We start from the raw sequence: 16,582 nt of genomic DNA on the forward strand, positions 1-16,582 counted from the left end.
GGGGAAACAGGCTCCCTGCTGAGCAGAGAGCCTAATGCGGGGCTCAGTCCCAGGACCCTGAGATCATGACCCGAGCCGAAGGCAGAGGCCTAACCCACTGAGCCACCCAGGTGCCCCGACCAACTCCTTTATGATCTAAATTCTGACAAATCAGGTCTTCTCAGTGACAGGTTTTCTCGTGAGCGCCAAAGAAGTCCTCTGCCACATCCATAGCAACATTTTTCTCACACACGTCACACCCCACAGGGTCAAAGTAATGCTGAGCTGTAGGAATGCTGCCAACATGTTGGTGGCCTGGAAAGATAAGACTGAGGCCCTGAAACCTTATAGCCCTCATGAAACCAGGGGTGTGCCCAGCAAAGGAAACTGGGAACAAACAAGAACAAGGGAACAGTTACTCATATTAGAATCTTCCCAAAGGAAGCCACAATCCTGTCTGCCTTCTATCTGATACTCATCCCTCCTTCCAGGTTTATCTCCCTAGTGTCAAGACATTTGTACCCACCGCTCTGTGTCCAGGGGCATTAGAAATTCTTTCCTACTCTGGCTTCACCTTCCTCAGAAATTCCAGCCTCAATTCTTCAAGGTGGGTTTAAGTCTACACACATTACATTCCTTGAGATCAAGAAACCCCACTCACCTTCCAGTCCTTCCGCAAGCCAGAAGCTGCAGTGTGTTGTTATACTGGAGCAGAATCCAGGGAAAAGGAAAACCAGACACTGCTAAGGTCCAAGATCAGACTCCCCAGAAGACTGCCTGCTGGAACTGCATTCCCCTCTCATTTACATATAAGGTGAAGTCATTTCCAACCAACGCCCTCAGGAGCTGAGGCCCACATCTCCTTCTACAGCATTACTCACTTATAGATTATCTATCTTGGGAAAGACAACAGCATGCAAAAGTTAGAAACCAGATTATCTGCTCTGGTCCTACTTTTTATTTGGGAGAAACTCTACTTCAAGCCACAGATGGGACCATAAGCACAGGCTTTCATTTACATCTTCAGCTCTGCTCACTTCTCTATTAAAAAATGTCCTCAGTCATTATTTACCATCCAAGGAGCATCTCCTGAACCAGCTACGACCTGCTGCATGAAGGATATATGGCTTGGACAAGACAGAAGCACATAAACAAATATTTATAATACTGGGAAGTTGCAATAAAGCTGTATCACAGCAAAGGAGGACATACTGTCTGAAGGCGGTAGCTGTAGATGTACCCCCACATTCCCATCAGAATGGCTAAAATTAAAAAGACTGACAATACCAAAAGCTGACAAAGATGTGGAGGAACTGAAACTCTGATGCTTTCCTGATAGGAATGCAAAATGGCACAGCCATGTGGTAGGTAGAATAACGCCTTCTCCCTCATCCCTGCCAAGAAGTCTAAGTCCTAATCCCTGGAATCTGTGAAAATGTTACCTTACGTGACAAAAAGGCTTTTGCAGATGTGACAAAGTAAAGGTTCTTGAGATGGGGAGATTATCCAGGATTTTCCAAGTGGGCCCAATGCAATCACAGGAGAGGCAGGAGAGTGAGGGTGAGAGAGGAGATACGACGATGAAACCAGAAGTTGGAGAGAGAGAGAGAGAGAGATACTGGAAGATACTGTCCTGCTGCTGCCCTTGACAACAGAGGAAGGAGTGAGGAGCCATTGAATGCAGGCAGCCTCTAGAAGCTGGATGGAGAAGGCAAGGAAATGGGTTCTCACCTTACAGCCCCCAGAAAAGTTCTACTGACACATATTTTAGGACTTCTGACTTCTAGAATTATAAGATAATAAATTTAGTTGCTACAAGCCATTACATTTGTGGTAATTTATTAAAACAACAATAATAAACTGCTTCCAACTCTTTGAAAACAGTTTGGCACTATCTGCTAAAGCTAGACATATGCCTACTGTATGATCAAGCAATTCCACTTCCAGGCATACACGAGCAATAGAAATGCTTTTGTATGGGCACCATGAAATGTGTACAAGCATGTTCATTGCAGTTTTAGTCAAAAGAGTAAGAAGCTGGAAATAACCCATGTGGCTATTAACAAAAGAATGGATAAAACAAACTATAGTAGTAGTCACACAATGTAATACTGCTCAGAAATAAAAGTAAATCAACTGTTGATAGATACAACATGGGTGAATCTTATAGATAACACTGAATGAAAAAAAGTCACAAAAGCATATACTTGGGGCGCCTGGGTGGCTGAGTCGCTTGAGTATCTGCCTTTGGCTAAGGTCATGATCCTGGGGTCCTGGGATTGAGCCCCAGGTGGGGATCCTTGCTCAGCAGGGAGTCTGCTTCTCCCTCTGGCCCTCCACCTGCTGGTGCTCTTGCTCGCTCGCACTCTCTCTCTCTCCCCCCCACTCAAATGAATGAATAAAATCTTTTTTAAAAAAGTATATACTTGAGGAAAAGGTTCTGGAGATGGATGGCAGTGATGGATGCTCAACATTGTGAATGTCCTTAATGCCAACGAAATTAAAAACTGCTAAAATAGTTTTAGATTATGTATGCTTTGCCATAATAAAAATGGGCATGCTACATGAATTCATTTTAACAAAGCTCAAAAATAAACAAAGCTAAACCACAGTGAAAAGAGGTGAGGGGGCACCTGAGTGGCTCTGTCAGTTAAGCGTCTGACTCGTGATACTCATGATTTCAGCTCAGGTCATGACCTCCTACGTGGTGAAAGTGAGCCCTGTGTAGCACTCCATGCTCAGTGTGGGGTCCGCTTGAGTTTCTCTCTCCCTCTCCCTCTGCTCCTCCCCACGACACGCAGTTCTGCCTCTCAAATAAATAAATCTTTTAAAAAGAGGTGAGAAACATGGTTCCCTTTGGGGGCCACTGGCATGAGGAAATTTCTAGGTGCTGGAAATGTTTTTTGATCTGGGTTGGTTATATAGGTGTATAAGAAAACAATCATCAAACTGTATGTCTAAGATCTGTATACTTTAGTTTACAAATGCCAACCCCAAGTTTATTTGCACATGATCTGATTTACCTGCATTAACATTATCAACACCAAAACGGAAATGGGGGAGAAAAGAAAAATCTACCAAAAATATGTGGTCAGGGAAGGCTTCAGGGAGGAAGTGAGATGTGAGACAAGTACGAAAGGATGAACATGGCAGATACAGAGAGGAAGGGAATTCTGGGCACAAGGAAGAGCATGGCCATAAGCAATGAGGTGCGGGGGGGGGGTTGCTGTACAGAGTGTGCTGGCCAGAGAAAGGGGGCTGAAAGGGTAGGTGGGAGCCCCACTTAAACACACCTGCCTTATCAGTAGTCTAGACTATGCTCATGCTAGGCAGATGTCAGAGGAGGTTAGGTAAGAGAGTGATAAGATGAATCCATGACAGGAGGGTGACCTGGATGGAGGGACAGAGACCTCTAAGGCTCTTGTAATAATGGTCAGGCCCCAGATGACAGGTCTAACCCAGGCAATAGTGATGGGGTCAATAAGAGATAAAGGAGGCAGAAGTCCCTATTTGGTTGTAATGGGGGAGGTTAAGGGGAAATGTGGTAAGTCAGCTGGATCCAAGCCTACTTGGCTGGTGATCCCCATAACAAAAGGGTGAAGACAAACCTACCCCTCCCCTTGCCTCCTGAGCTGGCAGTGTAGGAATACAGTTATCTCAAGAGCTGGAAAGCACCAATCAGATTTCCTAGTGTACCATCTTACAGACAAGCAACTGAGTTTTTCTCATGGGCCAACACCTGTGGCCACAGTTTGTAAGGAACAAGCTGGAACAAGAGAGGTGAGGCTTATCTACTTGACTGATTACATCCTAGAGAAGAGGGAACATGACTCATTCAGCGTGCTGCCCAATGCCCCCAAATGCCCTCACCAACCTCACCTTCTACTACAGGGTTCTCTGGCCTAAGCCTATGGTCCCAGTCCCTGCCAGTCTCTCACTGGAAAAGTTCTCCCCACAGGCCACCCAAATCCTATACAGCTAAGGGTTTGGTAATGCCTTCTAAGTCAATCCAATTTATCCTCCCACCAATCTGTATAGCCAAAAATGCGACAGGGACAGAGAGGAGCTGGCTGATCATGGGCACCCCAGGGCCACCAGGAGCCAGAAATAAGTCTTGGGTACTAGATCCCATCATGGCCCTACAGATCTGATATGAACCACAGGAGGTAACTTCTGGGTTCTGTACTTGATGGCTTGTGCACATCTGAGAGTAACTGAATAACAACAACCAAATACCACAGCTTGTAGAGGAAAAACCAAGAATAGATGAGTTTTAAGCAACTCGTTTAAGGCCTGAAACTTATTCCTCATTTCTGATCCTCATCTGGCAAGGTTAGTCAACGTTTAGTTAACTGCACAGTCCAATTCAGGAGCCACTACCACATGTGGCTATTTTAATTTAAATCATCTAAAATCAAATACAATAAAAAACTCAGTTCCTCAGTGCTCCACAGCCCCACGGTGGCTGATGGCTACCATGTGGAGCAGATGTAGAACATCTCCATCCTCATGGAAAGTTCTATTAGATAGCCCTGGTCCTCGCATGTGGTATCTCCTGCTTGAACTGGCCTGATCCTAAGAGGCATTCACTCCAGGAGCGTCTGGGTGGTGCTGGTGGTTAAGCATCTGACTTTTGGTTTTGGCTAGGTTTTGACATCTTGCAGTGGAGACACTGCCTTGCGCCGGGCTCTCTCTCCTGTCCCTCCCCACCAGCTCTCTCTAAAGTAAATACATCCTTAAAAGATTTCACTCTGAAATCTTCTTTACATGCCCAAGTGGCAAGAATTCTTTTAATTTTTAACTAATAAAAGTGAAATTATGTACCACAAAGGACATTCAGTACTTCTTAATAGAAAGGGACCAAGTCTTCTGGAGTTCCTCAGTCAAAACTGAGAGAAAGTAAAAGACAACTAAGAAATTAAAGCTAACGGGGTAGAGTTAAACAGTCCACATTCTGCTTTCTTGACCATTCTACTATAAGAAAAGCTAATCTTATCCCAGAAGATTAGGGATATGTGGAAATTAATGGACCATTAATAAGAAGCAATTATTCTTTAGAAATAATTTACGACTGACAAAAACAAAATCAAGTTAAGTGGAAATTTAGTTGGGTGAGGAGAGGGAAAAAGGAAAGCAGGAACATGTTTTGCAGTAAGAAAACTACAAGCAGAATTAGTAATTTTAAGAAGAGAGCTTACAGTCTGAAGATGTAACTAAAACAGCTTAAATAATACTAGTTACCTAGCTAATGACAATGATCATTTAAATTTTGTTCATAACACGTATCTCCACTGGGGGAAAAGTCATCCAAGGGGAAGGAAAGCTTCCACTGAAGGCTATCATAATATTTCACCACCAACTGTCACCCTTGATAAGTGCTCCCGAGAATCCAACACAAACAATTAAGGAAGAAGAGAGCAAAAACTCCTAAGAGGCAACACCACTCCCAGGCACAAGGACGGTTCCTTCTCTGGTAAGTGGAGAGTAGACCCAAGTCCTCAAGGAAGAGGACAGGAATCTTGGGAGGGGGTGGGCAGGTGGTTAAAAAATAAGCCCAGGAGAATCCCATTCTGTCCAGTTTACAATTCGGATGGTTATTGCAAGTTAAGGGCACACGTTAAGGTGTTCTGAAACAAGGACACAAAGCACTATTTAATTAAGGACTTTAGGTGCCTGATAAAAGACTCAAGCTACAGGGGCATGTCCTGCTCTGTATTTATTAATTTCAGGCACTCATTTATGCCCTCCTTCTGCTTATATAAAATAGAGCAGAAATAAACAGAAAAATAGAGCTAAGGGGCGCCTGGGTGCCTCAGTCAGTTAAGCTTCAGGCTCCTTGCTCATCTGGGATCTTGCTTCTCCCTCTGCCTGCTGCTGCTTCTGCTTGTGTGCACAGGTGCACTCTCTCGCTAACAAATAAATATTTTTTAAAAATGTATTTAACCCAGTTTACCCAAAATACGCTTATTTCAACATGTAATTAATAGAAAGAATTATTCATAAGAGATTTCACAATGTATTCTTTGCACTGAGTCTTCCAAATATACAATATATACCAGTATATATTTTATGCTTACAGCACGTCTCCGGACCATTTCCATCATGGCAGAAAGTTCTTCTGCTGCAGGAATGACACCATGGTCACGAAGGGTACAATGGTATTGAGTGCTGTCAAGAGTGGTATGAATGTGTGCTGTGGTATTCAGTCCAACGTGGGTAGGCATAATGGAAATGGAAAGATGCTTTGATAAAATGGTCTCCCCTACAATAAGGCAAAACAGGCTTAATCCTCAGGCTCCTGAAGGAAGCAGCAGCATTTGCTTTCTTCAACGTGGCCAAGTGGTAAGGTCCTCACACAAAGTGTTGTCTTGGTGACTTGACAGGCGGTGGAAAGAGGGTGGGCCTGACTTTATGGTAATTATTAAGCTGTTATCAAGGGAAAGCATGGTAAGACATTGCTAGAAAGATGGGAGGAGACAGCAGTATTAACTACCTCAGGATCTCCCAAGTTCAATGTCAGGGTCCTGTGGGGGAATCCACTGGGTTAGGATGGGCTCTGTGAGGTCAGGTCTGGTCATTTATACCCAGAGTTGGTATTGTGTCTTCCCAGTACCAGTTTACAGAAGTCACTTGCTCATTATGATCAACAAGTTCCTACTGGTTGACAGGACAGACTCTGGAGACCACATTACTGGGCAGTTCCAGTGAATTCGCAGGCTGGTCCCATCCCTATGTCCTGGGTTTGATTATGTGAGAGGGCTGGCACTGGCTACAAAGGGACTTTGCTGGGCAGGGCTGGTTAGCCAGCACTCACTTTCAGGGCCTGCAGGACAAGTCCTTGCCCAGACTACATTGTCTTCCTCCTGAGCAGTTGGTCCTTCTCTGTCTTTGACCTCAAGTCTTTAGCTACTGGTTGGCTAGTCTGGGTGGCTCAGTTAAGTGGCCTACTCTGGATTTCAGCTTGGGTCATTCATGATCTCAGGGTCCTGTGATAGAGCCCTGCATCAGGTTCCCTGCTCAGTGGGAGTCTGCTTGAGGATTCTCTCTCTGTCTCTCTGGCCCTCCCCCCACTTGCATTCTCATTCTCTCTCAAATAAATAAGTTCTAAAAAAAAAAAAATTAACGGTTGGCTTAGCAAGTCCACCAGTGTAGAATCTGGGTTGGTGTGGTAGATATACTGGCTTAACTTCCTTTTTAGCACTATTTTTTAAAAGATTTTATTTATTTATTTGAGAGAGGCAGAGGGCGAAGCAGACTCCCCACTGAGCAGGGAGCCTGACATGGGGCTCGATCCCAGGACCCTGGGATCATGACCTGAGCCAAAGGCAGATGCTTAGCTGACTGAGCCCCCCAGGTACCCCTGAATAAACTGTATTATATTAATTTCACCTTTCTCTTATTTACTTTTTCAAATGTAGCTGTTAGAAAATTTAAGATTATATATATAGCTAGCATTCTATTTGTATTATCCAGCACCAACCCATACTCTTATTTTTTCTTTAAACTGAGTTCTTTTCATTTTCTACTCATTCTGAAAAATACTCATGAAATTATAGTTTGATGTACTAGTTATATTTTTATAATACCATTTAAAAAATCCACACAACTATTAGCCTAAAATTGAAAAGATAAACCTGTCCATATGTAACCTAAAACCCTCTTGTGTACCACACCCTTTGGGAAATGCTGGCCCAGGGCAGAGCTACTCAGAGTGTGGCCCATGGATGGGTGCCAGTCTCCTTATTTTCTGTTATCATTTAAAATAAGGACATAGGGGCACCTGGGTGGCTCTGCCTTTGGCTCAGGTCATGATCTCAGGGTCCTAGGATCCAGCCTCGCATCGGGCTCTCTGCTCAGCAGGGAGCCTGCTTCCTCCTCCTCTCTCTCTCTCCCTGCCTCTCTGCCTACTCATGATCTCTGTCTGTCAAATAAATAAAGTCTTTAAAAAAATAAAATAAGGACATAAATTGAAAGCATGCATTTAGAAACATTTATAGCAATTTGACAGAATAATCTAATATCCAATGATACCGTGGAATCTAATATCTTATCTAATATTTAAAAATCAGGAGTCATATCTTCCATGTCCTTCCTTTACATTTTATTTTTCTAGTAAGTCTTTTTTATTTTATTTTGCCAAGATACTGGTCAACAACAAATTGGGAACCAGAAACAAAAACCAAACCGTTCACCAGAATTAGTTTGAGACACACTGGCCTAGAGTGTAAGAGAATCTTTCACAGGCCTTCTGCAGTGATGACCCAACAACTGCAATCCTCAGTCATACCCAACAGAGTCCCAAGACTGAAAAGTGTACCGAGGTGATCTTTCAGAGCCCAACAATGAAGGCTGGCATAGAGAGAGTAGGAAGTTCATTTCTGGCAATCCAGAAATCCTGTTAAATGGAAACTTTCTTTCTCTAAGCATTTTAATCTATAAAATTTTTGCTGTAATTCTAAGAAATGTGGGTCATTACCTTTGAGGAGAAATACTGTATACTAAGGAAAAGGCACACAAAATCCTTATAAAACGTGGACCCAGAGTACTGAGTCAGATCTCGAGAGGGGTACAGAAGATGTGTCAGCTGGAGCTGCAGCAAGCCGGGAGCTCGCTTGGAGTGTTTGCCAGAAGACTTTGTTCTCATCTTCCTGGGAAGGCACATGTGGCATGAAGGTAAAAAACACTTAACTCTGAAGTCAAACGCACTGCCTCGCCACTTACTGTATGACCTTGAGCCAATTACTTCCGCTCTCTTACATTCAGCAAACTCACCTGTTGCAGTAGAGAATCTCCAAAAAAGGAGATTCATCCTCTACCAGCGGGTGCTTGCCACTCCTCACATCAAGAGGTGGAGTCTGGCTCCCTCCCCCTGAATTTGGCTGGCCTGTGACTTGCTTTCACCACCGAATGCAGGAAAAGTGACATTCTGGGACTTCCAAGCCCAAGACTTAAGAGAACTGGCACCTTCTGCTTCCTCGCTGCTGAAGCCCAGCTGCGACGCTGTGAGAAGTCCAGGACTGACTCCCTGTGATTAGCTACCAGGCCCATGACAGGCTATGTTGGACGTTACAAACCCAAGTGAGCTCTCAGCTGACAGCAACTCCAGCTGACACCACATGGAACAGAAAAACCACTGACCTGAGCCCAACCTACCCCTAGAATCACGAGAAACAGTAAGTTTGAAACGGTTTGCTACAGAGCAATAGAGAATTGAAACATCTCTAAAATGAGGATGGGGGCGCCTGGGTGGCTCAGTGGGTTAAAGCCTCTGCCTTCGGCTCAGGTCATGGTCCCAGGGTCCTGGGATTGAGCCCCGCATCGGGCTCTCTGCTCGGCGGAGAGCTGGCTTCCCCCCCCACCCCCCGCCTGCCTCTCTGCCTACTTGTGATCTCTGTCTGTCAAATAAATAAATCAAATCTTTAAAAATAAATAAATAAATAAATAAAATGAGGATAGAAGCAGGAAAAAAAAGTGTGAAGAGTGGTTGTAAGGAAGAAAGTAAAATAATGTATGACAAGTGCTTATAATGGTGCTTGGCACCTAAGTGCTCAACAATTGGCAGCTGTTAGCCTTCGAGGAGCTAAAATGAACACACGAGCAGTGTGTAACTGCAGGCTGTCTGGGAGGGGGTTACAGTCAGGTTCCACCTCCTTGCAGGCCCTGAGCAGCGGAATGCACAGAAGGTGGAAAAGCAAGGCTTTGTGGTGAAACAAGTATTGGACCTGAAAGATGGAGATTGCAGAATGATGGTTCCTAAATCTCTGACACACGGACACCCACCCAAGGACTGGCGCGCAAGAACCACAAGTGTCTGCGCCAAAGGCTGAAGACTGCCGTGGCAGAACCGCCGCGGTCTCCACAGAGACAGAGTAGATGGAGGGCTGCCCGCACCTGGGGGAGGGCGGTGATGGGGAGTGGGGAATGACCGCTGACGGCCATGGGGTTTCTCTGTGGGGTGATGGAAATGTTCTAAATTTGGCTGTGGTGATAGCTGTACAACTCTGTGAAAATACAGAAAATCACTGAATGTGAGTTTTACAAGGGAATTGTATATATACAAACAATGTCTCACGAAGTTACTACTACACAGTAAAGTCGAAATGAAGAGGCTGGAGATGACAAAGGAGCAAGAAGCATCCCACGGGGCTGTTTGGCGCTGGGAGAGGCCAGCCTATCCGGCGTCAAGAGGAAAAGCAAGTATCTGCAGACAGGGAATGAACTCAGCGCCAGCCAGGAGCTGGGGACCCTGAAGACAGACCCTGCTCTTCCAAAGGATCATGGGAATTTAGCATGGCTGTCTGACGGCTGTGCAGCTCAATCATATCTGGCTTCCTTCTGCTTCAGCCACATCCTGAACTCTGCTAATCACATGGCTTTTAAAAAGAGGAAAACTTCCTAAGCAAAATGATAACAAAAATGCTTCCTGAAAGAAAAGCAAATAGAGGCCTACATTCAGACAGACCCCAGAGGTGGATGGGGGGGATCCCAAAGCTTCGCCTACCCCAGAGCCTCAGGTGCCAACTCCACATTTGAAGGAGGTTACCTGAGATGTGAGATGGGCGGTGGGCAATCTTTTCCAGGCCACAGTCTCCCAAAAGCAGCTACCCCCAACCACGGCCACTTCCTGGGAAAGTTTTCAAATCCCCGGACTGCTGCCAGAGCCAATGCAGCACACCAACGGTCCCCCAAAACCAGGCATATCATCAGCAGCACTATCCTAGGAGCTGAGCGCATTCTGACTTATATCCTGTTAAATCTTCCCAACAAGGCCCACCAGACTGTGCACCAACATCTCCCAGAAGTCCGCATCTCTTCTTGCTCAAATCAACCCTGAATATCCTTGTTATGTAAGTCAATCCATATAATTCCTACAAAAGTTGAGATGTTCTTTAAAAAAAAAAAAAAGAAAAAAAAAAAAAAACTACTCCAGAAGATGGGGCAGCTGAATAAGAGGATAACATCTCTCAATCCTGGAGAGGAAGAAGGGCTAGAAATAGAAATGAAAGACTGACTGCTTGTGTCACCAGTGTCGGGACATCAGTAGAGAAACCACTGATGGTCAGGCAGACTTTCAGTGATTTGCCCTGAAGGTCCTACCAAGTCCAAGTCCCATAGTGCCATCATTAAACAAGGCCAGAAGCCCCAGATCAAACACAACTTTGTGTCTTTCCCTCATGACCTGTGGATCCTTCCTAATGCCGAGAGGAGCTGAGATGTTTAATATGCATGCACAAACTCAACTTGCTCTTCTTAGGTCCGAGCAGTTTTTTTTTTTTTTTTTAAGATTTTATTTATTTGACAGAGAGAGAGAGCGCGCGCGTGAGCACGCACAAGCAGGGGGAATGGCAGGCAGACTTCCCGCTGAACAGGGAGCCAGATGTGGGACTCAATCCCGGGACCCTGAGATCATGACCTGTGCCAAAGGCAGATGAGGTCCAAGCAGTTTTAGATCCAAGTGTTCAGGGTGCCTGGCTGGCTCAGCTGGTGGAACATGCAACTCTTGGTCTAAGAGTTGTGAGTTCAAGTCCCATATTGGGTGTAAAGATTACAGAAAAGTCTTTTATAAAAAAGAATTGAGCATTCAAGAATAGTCTTAAATACAATTTTGGAAAAAGAATTCTGATTTCTTGGGGACCTACTCTCAGCCTTTCCGAAGCAGCCCCACCCTACTTTGGCCCCTGCAGGAGGGTCTCCTGACCTTCCAGTGTGCACCCCTACTTTCTCCTGAGCTAGGGCAGGGGATGGAAAATTTCCAAGTGGAAGGACAAAAGGGAACCTCATTCTTTGTCACCGCAATGCTCTCCTTACCAGGCAACAATGGGGAAATGAGTTCAACTCAATAAACAACATTCACCCATCAAATGTACCAGAAAACTCAACAGGTCTTAGGAAACATGTTTTGTAATTCCACTACCACAAACTCCACCAACACACTGTTTCCGTCCAATTCGTGAATATTTACTGAAAGCTGGACCTAGTGTAGCTGCTCCCAGCATAATGCAATTGTTAAACATCAGTTTTAGACTTACTGTGTACCTGTACCCGGTGGCACTGAGAGAAGCACCTATAACCTAGACCGAGACCTTGTTCTCAAGCCGATGATATAATGGGAAGTAACTGCTAACCGGCCTGAGTACTTACTGTATGTCAGGCACTGCTTTACAGATACTAATTCCTTCCTCAAAGCAGTGCTTCTGTCTCCCACGTTGTTCTTAAGCCCATTTTAAAGGTGAGAAAACCGAAGCTCAAGATGTCAAATAACTTCCCTGAGACTGAGGAAAGTGGCAGGTGCCATTCACCCCCAGGTGTTCTGCGGCTCAATCTACTCAGCTCCAGCAGCAGCCACCAGCACAGGGTCTGGCTTACAGGGGGGCACTCAGGGATGCCTGCTGAGAGGAGTTGGCTGGTTAATATAAGAGGCAGAATGAGAGTGTTTCGCTGAAGGTGCCACAGGCACAGACAAGAGGAAGTTCCTTAATTCTGACTGAGAGGAGCCTAGAGGAAGTGAACCTTGGAATGGGAAAAGGTAAGAAGGGGGCATTTCAGGCTGACGGGAGCACAGGATCTGTGTAACATCGAGACCATCTGACAGCTGAGATCCAGTGATTCTATCCATTGGCTAAAGGTATTTAAGCAGATCCAAGCAACAGGGGCTTGCTCATCACTAAACGGTGCCTACGACAAAGCACTAGAAAGAACAGTACATTTGCTAATTTCCATCCTGCGGGTGAATAAAAGGAAAGAAAAAAAGCCATCACTGGTGGGTAATGGGAATGCACAGGATTTCAATATTGGAAGAACCTGTTGTTAAAGGAAACCACTAGAGGTATTCCCTAGGCACCTTCTACATCAGCTCTGAAAAGCACTCATCAATTCGTATCGCCTAGATGTGTGGGCTGAATCTCATTAAGAATGGATCCCAAATGATAAGGCCTCTGGGTAACCAAGAATGATCAGCATCCCAGATGGATTATAATAAAACCTCAATCATCCAGATTTTACTGAGAATGACATTATTTTTCCAAGTATCTGGCCTCACTAGCCCTGAAAGGAACAAACCATGGTACTACCTGGTCCCTAAATTGGACACTCCCAATTTTTCCACACCAACCGTAATGCATGTAAGTGTAGTATTTTATTTTTAAAGATTTTATTTATTTATTTGACAGACAGAGATCACAAGTAGGTAGAGAGGCAGGCAGAGAGAGAGGAGGAAGCAGGCCCCCTGATCCCAGGTCCTGGGATCATGACCTGAGCGGAAGGCAGAGGCTTTAACCCACTGAGCCACCCAGGCGACCCGTAAGTGTAGTATTTTAAACCTTCACATGTCTTTCTATGGTTCCGATTTCAAGTAAAGGAAAACACCTTTAAGCTAATCTTAAAATCAGTAGAGAATGCATTAAATGGTTCTACAATAAAGTTCCCCACTAGAGCTTAGTAGAATGCCCCTTTAAGTTCCTTCAAAGAAATTTAAATCTCACAGATAAACTGCAAGCCCAACCAAAAAGCTCCTCCCTGCCCTTAAAACGTGGAAAAAACCTATTATTTAAAGCCCCAAATAAAACTGCAAACTTCAACAACCTTTTTGATATTTTCTTCTGCTAGGTCTCCCTCCCTCAAGACTGATTCTGATGGGTGGGTGGGTTAGTGGGTTCTGGGTTCTTCCCTAGCAGACATATCTGAGTTTCTCAAAGTAAGCAAAAAGACTGAAAACAGAAGTGTACATATTTATAGTATTTATATCACTAACGTGTGATATTGGTTAAATTCTGCCTTTAAAAATGCATGATGAAAAACGCATGCTGGGAAAGACAAGCCACCTCCTCCTATAAACGATGTAAATGAAGGCCCAATCAGAAAATACCTCCCACCCACCACAAAAAGCATGTTTTAAGTGAATAATGACTATTTCTCTTGATTTCTTTCCCTTCCTTGGTTCACTTCATATAAAATATTCATATCTTCACTATGCGATAATTCTTCGAATCATATACTTAAATTAAGATCTGCGCCTTTGTGGCATGCATGTTATACTACAGTAAAAAATGTTTTAAAAATAGGTCACATTAACTTAAAAAAAAAAAAAAGTGTTGCCAGGAAAAACAGCAGGAAATCGGTTTCCCAGCTGCCTGCACCCCCGCACTACCTGCAACCACTTTACAGAACGTCGAAGACGCGAGACCTGCTTATCGAAAATTCTGCCAAATGTCCTCAAAATTTCTCCCTGCTTCGCTCATTTTTGGGCAGCCCGTCTGGGCACCAGCCCTCCATAGTTCCTAGCAGTTGCAGCCTCGCGGGCTGGGAGACGCAGGGGTCGCGCTGCCACTTGAGGGGGCCTGCGGCCCCTCCACAGCCCTGGGCAGCGCAACCGAGGCCTGCGGGAGCGCCTGGGGGTGGTGGGAGAACCGGGCCCGGGGCTCGCGCCCCGCCCGCACTCCGTCCGCCCCTGCCGGTAGGTGAAGTGCCGGATCTGCCCCCGGGGTGCCGCGAAGCATGAACCCCGGCCACCTTCAGGGCCGGCTGCAGCTGCCGCTCGCGCGCATTTCCCAAGACGCAGAGTGGGCGAGCGCGCAGGCCCCGGCGACCCCCTGGAGCCCGCTCAGCCTTCCCCAGTGCCCCCCACGCCGGCTGCTCTCTGAGAGGGGGCCAGCCCCCCGGAACCCCTGGGGCATCCAGAGTGGGCCCAGACTCCCCACACCAAACATACTTGCCACCCACCCTAAGCCACCCCCAACTGCACCCACTCACTCAGGCCACCTTAGAGGGGCCCCTGCCACTGGCACCGCGAGCGTCGCAGCCCTGGATACCGTGCCTAGTTGACCACGGGCTGGGAGAAGGGCGTTTAGCCCAGCACCTCGTTGCATCCCCGCCCCGCGCGCTCCAGAGCCGCTGCCCTGCGCGGCCCACGGAGGGTCCGCCCCGCCCCCCCGGGGGGGTACCTGAAGCCCCCACGCGCCCTCCGCACCCCGGGCGCCCTACCTGAAGGTCGGTGGTTGGGCGGGGAAGTCCGCACGGCGCCTGACTCGGCCATCTTCCCGCGGAGCGGTGATCCCCGCGTAGCCCCCTCTGTCCCGCTTCCAGCCCCGCAGCCGCCACCGCGCTCCATCGGGACGCGCGGGCTGCACAGGCGCACTGCCGGAACCGCCGCGCCGCACCGGACCCGCGCGCACCCGCACGCGCACGCGTCCTTCTCACACAGCGTGCGCACACGGCGTGCACGTGCGAAGTGAGCGCCGGTTCTCACGCCGCGCACGCGCACCTGTGAGGGGCACGCCAGCCCTCACAGCGCACAGGCAGGCGGCGTGTACACGCAGCATGCACACTAGTTCTCACAGCACGCGCACAAATCGCGCGCACTTTCGATGTGCACACCGGTCCTCCAAGCACACACGGCGTGTACATAATTCCTCGTACACTGCTTACACTAGTGTGTACACACCAGTGTTAAACGCACCTCCCCACAGTGTGTGCACCCTCATGTATACATAGGATGCAGTTTCTCACATTGTGCACGCATCCTCACAGAGCTGCGAACACAGTGCACATATACCACGTGCACACACGTGTTCACCCAGCGCGCACGTGTTCTCACACACCGTGGGCACACGTCCCTACACAGTCTGCGTACGTTCACACACACGAGGCGTCCACACGCATTCAAGCTCAGTACTGCAGCTCTGGAAGCAGTTCCTAGCTAGGGCCTTAGGCAGGCGCCACTGGTGCAGACGCCGGAAGGACCCTCCCGCCAAGCACATTCAGGTTCCAGTTCTCAAGGTGGATGGGCAGCCGGTGCTAGGTTCTCCCTCAGCCCAGCCAAGACGTGCACCACCCAGAACAGGACTACGATAAGCTCACTGGTCAACCTCCCAGGCCGGGCAGGGGCATGTAGTCGTAGGAACTATGGTTCCTTTTTCCCTGGGGGGAAAATAACGCCTAGTTGAGAAATCTCTGCGAGGACGGCTTCTCCCTCTCTTCTTTTTTTAAAAAGATTTTATTTAACAGACAGAGATCACAAGTAGGCAGAGAGGCAGGCAGAGAGAGAGAGGAGGAAGCAGGCTCCCCGCCGAGCAGAACGCCCGATGCGGGGCTCCATCCCAGAACCCTGGGATCATGACCTGAGCTGAAAACAGACGCTCCAAGCCACTGAGCCACCCAGGGGCCCCAGGACAACCTCTCTTTGAAGAAACTGTTAAACGTGTAGTAGCCTCAGGAGTGGAGGTTATGAGTATCTCACTTTCTCAAAGACATACATACTGAAAAAGATGTCTGCATTGCGCCAGTTCAAGCTTCCAGGTGTTTACCCAGGTACACCCTGCCAAGTGATAACTGATCTCCGTGGGGCCCCAGGCTGCACATTTCTCTGTTGGACAGTGACCAGCCCTCAGGTTTTAACTCCCACCCCTAGGGGAGAGAGAAATGCCCGACTAAAACACGGAATTAGGGGCACCTGGGTGGCTCAGTGGGTTAAAGCCTCTGCCTTCCACTCAAGCCCCACATCGGGCTCTCTGCTCACCGGGGAGCCTGCTTTCCCCATTCTCTCTGCCTGCCTCTGCCTACTTGTGATCTCTGTCAAATAAATAAATAAAATCTTAAAAAACCCACG

At 47.1% G+C, this 16,582-nt stretch overlaps 1 protein-coding gene across 14 annotated transcripts in view; it reads right to left on the reverse strand.

Moving 5' to 3' along the window:
- The window catches only part of MAP7D2 (MAP7 domain containing 2), a 97,739-nt gene extending 82,603 nt beyond the window's left edge, over window positions 1-15,136 (reverse strand). For 7 of the 14 annotated variants that reach the window (XM_045996164.1, XM_045996166.1, XM_045996160.1 and 4 more), the window contains exon 1: window positions 14,959-15,135. In XM_045996164.1, coding sequence (XP_045852120.1) covers window positions 14,959-15,085 — 127 coding nt within the window. In that variant the 5' untranslated portion in view covers window positions 15,086-15,135. Of the gene's footprint in view, window positions 1-640; window positions 713-14,958 lie in introns of those variants that run through there. The other 7 variants (XM_045996165.1, XM_045996168.1, XM_045996167.1 and 4 more) reach the window with 4 other exon arrangements.
- Between the last annotated feature and the right edge of the window lie 1,446 nt (window positions 15,137-16,582).

The sequence above is a fragment of the Meles meles genome, chromosome X (genome assembly GCF_922984935.1).
Source record: "Meles meles chromosome X, mMelMel3.1 paternal haplotype, whole genome shotgun sequence".
Classification (NCBI taxonomy): Eukaryota; Metazoa; Chordata; class Mammalia; order Carnivora; family Mustelidae; genus Meles; species Meles meles.